General features: G+C 44.1%; 1 protein-coding gene across 7 annotated transcripts in view; it reads left to right on the top strand.

Annotated features, from left to right (window-relative positions):
• dennd4c (DENN/MADD domain containing 4C) overlaps positions 1-9970 on the top strand; it is a 152712-nt gene that overhangs the window by 139890 nt on the left and 2852 nt on the right. For all 7 annotated transcript variants that reach the window (XM_043719121.1, XM_043719140.1, XM_043719156.1 and 4 more), the window contains 4 exons: positions 2651-2902; positions 4934-5051; positions 6588-6741; positions 7054-7118. In XM_043719121.1, coding sequence (XP_043575056.1) covers positions 2651-2902; positions 4934-5051; positions 6588-6741; positions 7054-7118 — 589 coding nt within the window. The remainder of the gene's footprint in view (positions 1-2650; positions 2903-4933; positions 5052-6587; positions 6742-7053; positions 7119-9970) is intronic.

Raw genomic sequence — 9970 nt, 5'->3', positions numbered from 1 at the left:
CGGTGTCGGGGAAGGGGAGGGAGGCCGCTGCCCTCGGTGTCGGGGAAGGGGAGGGAGGCCGCTGCCCTCGGTGTCGGGGAAGGGGAGGGAGGCCGCTGCCCTCGGTGTCGGGGAAGGGGAGGGAGGCCGCTGCCCTCGGTGTCGGGGAAGGGGAGGGAGGCCGCTGCCCTCGGTGTCGGGGAAGGGGAGGGAGGCCGCTGCCCTCGGTGTCGGGGAAGGGGAGGGAGGCCGCTGCCCTCGGTGTCGGGGAAGGGGAGGGAGGCCGCTGCCCTCGGTGTCGGGGAAGGGGAGGGAGGCCGCTGCCCTCGGTGTCGGGGAAGGGGAGGGAGGCCGCTGCCCTCGGTGTCGGGGAAGGGGAGGGAGGCCGCTGCCCTCGGTGTCGGGGAAGGGGAGGGAGGCCGCTGCCCTCGGCGTCATGGAGGGGGCGGGGGCCACTGCCCTCGGGGGCGGGGGGAGGGAGGCCGCTGCCCTCGGGGGCGGGGGGAGGGCGGCCGCTGCCCTCTGGATGAGCTATTAAGCTGGAGTCATCTACTTGCTCTGGCTGTAAAATGTCCCAAAGCACTATTTCAAAGAACAGTACAGCACAGGAACAGGCCCCTTGGCCAACCAAACCAGTGCTGAAACATGTGTTTCTGAACTAATAGCCTTTTGGCTCCATGTCATAGAGTCATAGAGATGTGTGGTCCACATCCCTCCATTCTCTGCATACTCGTGTTTGTGAAGCTGTCTCTTAAACATTGCTATCTTGTCTGCATCCACCATCACCTCTGGTGACACAGACCAGGAACTTCTTTTTAAAAGAAAATCTTACTTCTCGCATCTCCTTTCAACTTTCCTCCTTTTCCTTAAACCTATATTTCCCCTGAGTAATTGATGATTTTCTCCTGGGAAGAAGACTCTGACTATATCTGTTCTATTCATGCCCTTCATAATTTTGCAAATATCTATCAGGTTGTTCCTCGGCCTCCGATTTCAAGTGAAAACAAACCAAATTTGTCCAGTTTCTCCTCTGAGCTAATACCCTCCAAACCAGGCAACGTCATGGTAAACCATATCTATCTCCTCTCCAAAGCTTCTTCTGTGGTGACAGAACTGTATGTAATATTCTAGGTGTGGCCCAGCTGCAACATGACTTGCCAGCTTTTATAATCTACGCCCTGACCGATGAAGGCAAGCATGTTGCATGCTGCCTTGATGACCGTATCCAATTATACCTTTCAGGCGATCGTGGACTTGTATGCTAAGATCCCTTTGTATGTCAATGCATCTTAGTGTTTTGCCATTTACTGTATACTTCCCTCCTGCAATAGAGGGAGCTTAAAAATGCATCTTCCAAAATTCATCACCTTGCATTTGTCCAGATGAAATTCCATCTGCCTTTTCCTATCTATATCCTGCTGTATCATCTGGAAATCCACTCACTATCGGCTGCTCCACTAGGCTTTGATCATCCGCACACTTAGAATCCGATTACCTACATTCTCCTCCACATTGTTTGTTTATACAGTAAATCCTGTGTGTCTGCAAAATCATGAATCGTAAATTCGCCCACCTGTGCCAGAAAATATGTAACAACAAAAATCAACATATCCATGGGTTAAAATCATGTATCCACCATTTGTAACCTATTTTCCAGGGGTTCTTGGGAACAGAACCTTCCCGGATCTGAAGTAATGACTGTAATAGAAACAGCAGGTGTTGCAGCACTGGTCCCTATGGAATACCACTGGACACAGATTCCAGTCAGGAAAAACATCCTTCCACCGCTACTCTCTGACTCTTATGAGTCAGGTCAGTATCCATCTTAGCAGCTCACTGTGGATCCCATGTGACCTTATTTTGTGTATCAACCTGCCATGAGTGATCTTGTCAAAAGCCTTGAAGTCCATATAAATAACATCTACCACCTTGCCCTCATTAATCATCTTTGTCTGAGTTTGTTGAGGAAGTGACAAACGGAGTTTTCCACACCTCCCTCTTTCGCTTCTTTCCCCGCCACGCTCACGTCCTCCTCCTGCGGTGTGTGTGTGTCTCTTTCTCTCTAACTATTTCCCCCTTTCCCCCCCCCCCCCCCCCCCCCACACACAGACACCCCCCCCCTTTCTCTTTTCTCTCTCTTTCTGTTACTTTCCCTCCCTCCCCTCTTCTTTATCCAGGGCAGCTTAGAAGGGACATTGATTGTATGACTGAAAGGTGAGTTGGGGAGAAGCAAACCCTTGAAAGGATTTGAAAATCATGTTGAGAATTTTGAAAAGTATGTTTTTCTGGGCCAGGAACCATTATAAGTCAATAAGCCCAAGATTGGTTGAAAAGAATTTGATGGAGGTTAGTGTATAAGCAGCAGAGTTTTGGATAAGCCTGATTTGATTAACTGTTTCCTGGAAGATTGAGACTTGACTTGCTCATACACTGGTTTATAAGGTCTTCTGACCAGCATGGGTTTGGTTTTGATTCAATTGTGCAGTCTGCCACCTTGTAGCCACCTTGATCCTCTTCCTCTCCGACTTTTAGGGAACTCATTCTAAGGATTCCTGAAACCAGTTTCCATATATGTTTTTCTTTAGAAAATGACTCAACTGTAAAAGTTTCTGATTAATGTTTTAAATTAATATATGAATTCACTGGACACCAATTTGTATATGTTCATCAGGACTCCGTGGGCCTTAAAAGCAGGCCGAATCCGAAGCCTGTGTCCGTCCCATATCTGAGTCCGTTAGTCCTGCGTAAGGAGCTGGAGTCTCTGTTGGAGAATGAGGGAGATCAGGTGGTTCACAGCTCGAAGTTCATCAACCAGCACCCAATCATTTTTTGGAACCTTGTTTGGTATTTCAGAAGGCTGGATTTGCCAAGCAACCTGCCAGGTCTCATCCTTACTTCCGAACATTGCAATAAAGGCATGCAGGTATGTTGGAGATTGTAAAATGAAATGGTCTATAATGTTAGAAGATGATACAAAAGCTTGAAAACCCATACCAACAGATTTGAGGACAGCTTCTTCGCTGTTATCAAACTTATGAAAGGACCTCTTGTATGTTAGCGTTAATCTTGCTCTGTAACATCTCTGAAACTTTAACATTAAATTCTGCATTCTGTTCTATTACCCTGATGTACTTACGAAAGCTATAATTTGTCTGGTTCGCATGCAAAACTATACTTTTCACTGTATCTCGGTACATATGACAGTAATAATGTTAAATCAAATTTTTGAGGTAACTTTCATAAACTATATGTTGACCACAATTTGTCAGCTTACCAAATCAAGTCTCATGAATGTTAGTCTTTGTGCACTTTTGGCACCTTGTTTAACATAAGCATCACTTGCGTATGTATTGTAAATTTGATTAATTAAAGAGCTACTAAGATTATTCCTTAGGATATCATGGTAGTTAAAGGAAAAGTCTTATGGAATGTTTCAATAAGTTGGATGCAGTGTTTACTGCTCCTATGGGGCACCTATAATAATCGAAATTCCTTCGGGGTGGCTCAGTGGTTAGCACAGCTGCCTCACAGCATCAGGGTCCCAGGCTCGATTCCGGCCTCGGGCGACTGTTTGTGTGGAGTTTGCACATTCTGCCCGTGTCTGAGTTTCCTCCGGGTGCTCCGGTTTCCTCCCTCAGTCTAAAGATATGCAGGCCAGGTGAATTGGCCACGCTAAATTGCCCATAGTGTTAGGTGCATTAGTCAGAGGGAAATGGGTCTGGGTGAATTACTCTTCGCAGGGTTGATGTGGACTTGTTGGACCGAAGGACTTGTTTATACACTGTAGGGAATCTAATCTAATCTCATCTAAATTTGGGAAATTCAGAAAAACACTGAAGTAATCTCGAAGTCGCAGTTGAAGAGCGGTAGTGCTGGTTTCTTCAGCTTGACTGTTTTCATCTCAGACAGAGCATTACAGTAATCATGAGGGGCAATCAAGGATGTTTTAACTTTTTGAATAACTAATTAATTCCCCACACTCTAGTATGTGCACTTGGAGTTTCCATCCTTTTCAATGCTTCATTTCTAGCATGGAAGCCCATAAGGCCCAGGAAATTTGCCTGTATTTGTGCTTGTGTTTCTTAGATGCTGTTTAATCCAATTTGTATTTTGTGAATCTATAGATTTGAAAATTAATGCTCTTCACACAATTTATTTGATGGAGGGATTCAAAATTGCTACAGCAACATTAGTTAAAATTTGAATGTTAACTCAATTGCTTAAACTTTGTATCAGGCTATATTGTGCATACCAGGTAGCCCTGAGTGCAAAGCTTACTCCTAATGGCACTAAGTCTATGCCAGTTCATTTATGTTCCACAGTATCCTTAAATTTGTGTAGTTCAAAACTGTTTTAAGTGTTGTTAGTAACCATTTATTTTCAAGGTTTTTCAAGTAAGAGAATGCAACATGTTCATTTATGGGCACTGTCCATATTGAAAATAGTGTGGTTAAATGCAAAGTAACACTCTCTATGTACGAACTGTATGTGCCACCATGGCAAGCTGTCGTGTTGCACAACAAGTCTGAGAGTTTGCTACAGTTGTGCTCTAAGATGGCCTGAACATTGGTTCTGTCCCCTATTAATTATGCTTGCATAATCTGATTGAATGATTGTAAGAAAACTTTGTACCACAATGGTTGTTGATGATCAGAAAAACTCATCGGTCATGTCCTTTAAGAAAAGAAATCTGCCATCCTTACCTGGTCTGGTCTCCATGTGACTCCAGACACCACAAGTAATGTGGCTGTCTCTGAAATGCCCTTTGGGCCTTTTGGGATGGGCAATTAATGCTGGTCTGGCCAGTGAGCCCCAAAATCCAGTCAATGAATAAAATAGAAACATCAATATTCTCTCGTTAATTGAAGTCAGTAGAAACTGATGTTTTCTCATTTACAGTTTATGAATTTAAAGAAACATGGTTCTCAAATAATCTACCTTTTTTCCCTCCTAGATGTCTCAGTCAAATCTTTCACAGGACAGCAAACTGGTTTACATCCAGCTACTCTGGGATAACATTAATCTTCATCAAGAGCCTGGTGATCCAATGTATATACGTTGGAGAAACCGGAGTAAGTGGCTGAGATGGACTGCATGGAACAGATTTTTTTTATACTTTTCTATTCACTTGGTATCTTATTATTATTTTTGGACTTAGTTAGCCTAACTGTGAAATATCAATGCAGCACCAGTAGATATAATTCTGTCAAACCAGCTTCAAAATAAGGTAGCTAATTTTGAATTGATGTACAAGGGACTTTCTTTATCACTGCCACCTGCCTGTGTTAACCAGTACAAGCCCAGGTCCGGTAAGTACATTGTAATCAAAGTTCAACTTGACCAAATTAATTTTAGCTGTTACTGGTTGGATCAAAACCCAGACTTATTTCACTATTAATTCAGAAATCCAGCCAAGAATCTAGGGACCTAGGTTAGAATCCCACCATGGCAGTTGGTGGAATTTGAATTTGATAAAAATTCGCAATTGAATCTAAAAATGACCATGAAACTGTCATTAATTGTCAGAACTCATCTGATTCACTAATGTCCTTTCGGGAAAGAAACTGCTGTTCTTACCCAGTCTAGCCTATATGTGAGTCCAAGCTACTGCAATGTGGTTCCCTCTTAACTGCCCTCTGGGCAATTGGGGATGAGCAATAAATACTGGCTTGGCCAGAGATACCCACATCCTGCGAATGCATTTTTTTCAAAAGACTTGTATGTTCAAATGTGTCATTGAGAGTTGGATTACAAACAGGAACATGTTCAGCAAGGAGCTGTGAACACTGGGAAATACATTGTAATCGCCTCTGTACCAAATAAATTAACAATTGTGCAAAGTTTAAGTTAATGGAAGCCCTATACTTGAAGAAAGTTTATCATGGTATATGCTACAAAAATTATAGCTTGTTCACTGAACACGACAATATGGTTTCATTCTAAAGTAAGAGAGCTGATTTTTAAAAACTTTTACTTGTCACAGTCTCTGTCTAGAATATAGTCTGTTTTCTCAAATTATCAGGTAACTTTCACAATCCAGTATGGATCTCTGTCTCTGACAAATGGAGTTCAGTGTCTGTTGGATTGCTGTGATTAACTCCTATTATTTCTGCTCTCAGTTTCTCTGTGCATTCCAATACATTTACAAGAGGCAGCAATGGTTAGCACTGCTGCCTCGCAGCACCAGGGACCCAGGTTCGATTCCGGCCTCTGGCAACTGTCTGTGTGGAGTTTGCACATTCTCCCCATGTCTGCGTGGGTTTCCTCCCACAATCCAAAGATGTGCAGGTTCAGTGAATTAGCCATGCTAAATTGCCCATAGTGTTCAGGGATGTGTAGGTTAGATGCATTAGTCAGGGGTAAATCTAGGATAATAGGGTAGGGGAATGGGTCTGGGTGGGTTTCTGTTCAGAGGGTCAGTGTGGACTTGTTGGGCTGAAGGGCCTGTTTCCACACTGTAGGGATTCCAGTTCTGATTCTAAAAAAGGCATGCTATTTTATAGTTTTGTTTGTGAATGTGAACTGCATGATTATAAAACAACTGACTAAATTGTCACGAGTGAATGCTTTTATATGCAAAATATCAAATTAATCATCTTTATTCCCAGACAAAGATTTGCTTGGTGGATTAACTCCAGATAGTCAGGTGGAGAAGAGTTCCCTGCATATAATTGTGAGAAGTATCCAGACCAATGATGTGTTTGGACCGATGTGCCTAATCCTCAAAGAGTCCAGCAAACACCCTGAAATCAAGAGACAAAGGTCAGAAATTTTCAGGACCCTCTGCAATATGTAAATGCTGAAAGCATTATTAGTCTCTGCCATAAGCATGTTTTTGATGCTGATAGGGAATCTTCACCTATGACTGAATTCAGGTACAGATGTTATACTACTCTCTGTATTGCGTTGCTGCTGATCTATTTATAGATTTTAATGTCTGTAAATCAGTGCTGGTTAGAGACATTGGTTCAGATCATAATCGTTTCTGTTGTCTATAGTTAAGTCTATATATCTTGACAGATTTTGATTCATTAGTAATTCAACAGTCATTAGAATGATTTTCTTTCTGTACAGGAGTATGTACAGGGAAATTCTTTTCCTTTCTCTGGTGGCCCTTGGAAGAGAGAATATTGATATTGGTGAGTAAGGCCTGAATGTAGGAAATATTTTCAGATTTGTACCTTTCAGCCTTCTGGAAATGTCGTTCTGCACAATTTTTCATTTTAAAATTTAATTCCAAAAGCATGATATAATGTGTAGCTGATAAACATTTGATGATTAGGTTAGATTCCCTGCAGTGTGGAAACAGGCCCTTTGGTCCAACAAGTCCATACTGACCCTCCGAAGAGTAACTCACCCAGACTCATTCACCTACTCCCTGACTAATGCACCTAACAGTACGGGCAATTTAGCATGGCCAATTCACCTGAACCGCACATTTTTGGATTGTGGGAGGAAACCGGAGCGCCCGAAGGAAACCCACGCAGACACAGGGAGACTGTGCAAACTCCATGCAGACAGTTGCCCAAGGCTGGAATTGAACCCAGGTCTGACATTTCCGCCACCTCCAAACGGACCCTACCACCAGGGATATATTTCCCTCCCCATCTCTTTCCGCCAAGACCGTTCCCTCCGTGACTACCTGGTCAGGTCCACGCCCCACCCCCCAACAACCCACCCTCCCTCCTGCCACCGCAGGAATTGCAAAACCTGTGCCCACACCTTCTCCCTCACCTCCATTAAAGGCCCTAAAGGAGCCCTTCCACATCCATCAAAGTTTTACCTGCACATCCACCAATATCATTTATTGTGTCCGTTGCTCCCGATGCAGTCTCCTCTACATTGGGGAGACTGGACGACTCCTAGCAGAGCGCTTTAGGGAACATCTCTGGGACATCCGCACCGATCAACTCCTCTGCCCTGTGGCCCAACGTTTCAACTCCCCCTCCCACTCAGCTGAGGACATGGAGGTCCTGGGCCTCCTTGACCGTCGCTCCCTTACCACCCGACGCCTGCAGGAAGAACGCCTCATCTTCCGCCTCGGAACACTTCAACCCCAGGGCATCAATGTGGACTTCACCAGTTTCCTCATTTCCCCTCCCCCCCCCACCTCACCCTAGTTCCAAACTTCCAGCTCAGCACCGTCCCCATGACTTGTCCTACCTGCCTATCTTCTTTTCCACCTATCCACTCCACCCTCCTCTCTGACCTATCACTTTCATCCCACTCCTGTTCACCCATTGTACTCTGTGCTACTTTCTCTCCACCCCCACCCTCCTTTCATTTATCTCTCCACCCTTCAGGCACTCTGCCTGTATTCCTAATGAAGGGCTTTTGCCCGAAACGTTGATTTTGCTGCTCCTCGGATGCTGCCTGAACTGCTGTACATTTCCAGCACCACTCTACTCCAGAATCTGGTTTCTAGCACCTGCAGTCATTGTTTTCACCTATAAACCTAGGCCCTCCCTTAGTTTTGGACTCCCTTATCCTGGGGAATAGACCTGAGGCTAGTGCATGTAAGCTTTCATACTTTCAAACCAATAAAAGGAGAGGGAGAAAAAACAGGGAATTATAGAACAGTTAGCCTGACACCAGTGGTGGGGAAAGTGCTAGACTCCATTTTCACATGATTATAAAATTATGCTTGACAAATCTACTGGAATTTTTTAAGGATGTAACTAGTAGAGTTGACAACAGGGAGCCAGTGGATGTGATTTATTTGGACTTTCAAATGCCTTTTGATAAAGTCCCACATAAGAGATTAGGTGGATTGGCCTTGCTAAATTGCCCCATAGTGTCGAGGAATGTGAAGTTTAAGTGGATTAGCCATGGGAAATACAGGGTTACAGGGATCGGCTGGGAGACTGGATGCTCTTCAGAGGGTCAGTGCAGACTCGATGGCCTGAATGACCTCTTTCCGAACTGCAGGGCTTCTATGAAACCACGACAAAAGTACTAGTATAAAGGGTTGAATTGTTTGAACACGTAATGGAGACTGAGAAACGGGAACAATGGAAAAGATAATATCACATGAAGGAATGTAGTCAGGGTACTTGTGGGAATAAGTTTTCTTATGGTAAATATTAATTGATAATCTATCACAAGAAAAGTAAACCGAAAACAAGTAAGTTCATTCAGATCTAACCTTAACCTTGCTATTAAATACTGAGAGAAAGAATGATAGCCTTCTGATCTCAGCCTAGCAGGAGTTGAATGCCAACTGTCTGATACAACCACCCACCTCCCCACTACAGCGCATGGACCTATGTTTTGCAGCTCTGCTGCTGACCAACTTTCCTATAGAGGACTTGTTTGACCTTTCACAAATGGTAAGAAATTGGAGTAGGAATGTTGAGCATGTTGAGCCTGCTTTTCTGTTTATTAAGATCGTGGCTGATTTGAGAGTGGCCTTAACCTCATTTTTCTGCCTCTGGTCCTGTAACCCTTGAATCTCTGTCAAAAATCCATCAGCCTTGACTATATTCAATAAATCCAGCTTCCACTGCTCTCCTGTGGAGGAGAATTCCAAACACCAACAATCCTCTGTGAGAAGAAATGCTTTTCTAACACCATCTTGACTGGGAGGCCCCTTATTTGTGTGTAGGTATGATTTGCCTGGTTAACATGTAAAACAATACTTTGTACTGTATCTCAGTACATGTGACAATAAATTAAATCAAATGGGGCAGAGTGGGTTGCAGGTAGCTCAGTGGTTAGCACTGCTGTCTTACAGCGCCAGGGATCCGGATTTGAGGGTATCTCTGTGTGGAGTTTGCACGTTCTTCCCATGTCTGCGAGGGTTTCTCCTGGGTGTTTTGGTTTCCTCCCAAAGTTCAAAGATTTGCAAGTTAGGTGGATTGGCCATGCTAAATTGCCCTGTAGAGTCCAGGGGTGTGCAGGCTAGGTGGATTAGCCATAGGAGAAAGTGAGGTCTGCAGATGCTGGAGATCAAAGTTGAAACTTTATTGCTGGAACAGCACAGCAGGTCAGG

Source organism: Chiloscyllium plagiosum, chromosome 2, assembly GCF_004010195.1.
Source record: "Chiloscyllium plagiosum isolate BGI_BamShark_2017 chromosome 2, ASM401019v2, whole genome shotgun sequence".
NCBI classification, from domain to species: Eukaryota; Metazoa; Chordata; class Chondrichthyes; order Orectolobiformes; family Hemiscylliidae; genus Chiloscyllium; species Chiloscyllium plagiosum.
This window is presented reverse-complemented; position numbering and strand designations above follow the sequence as displayed.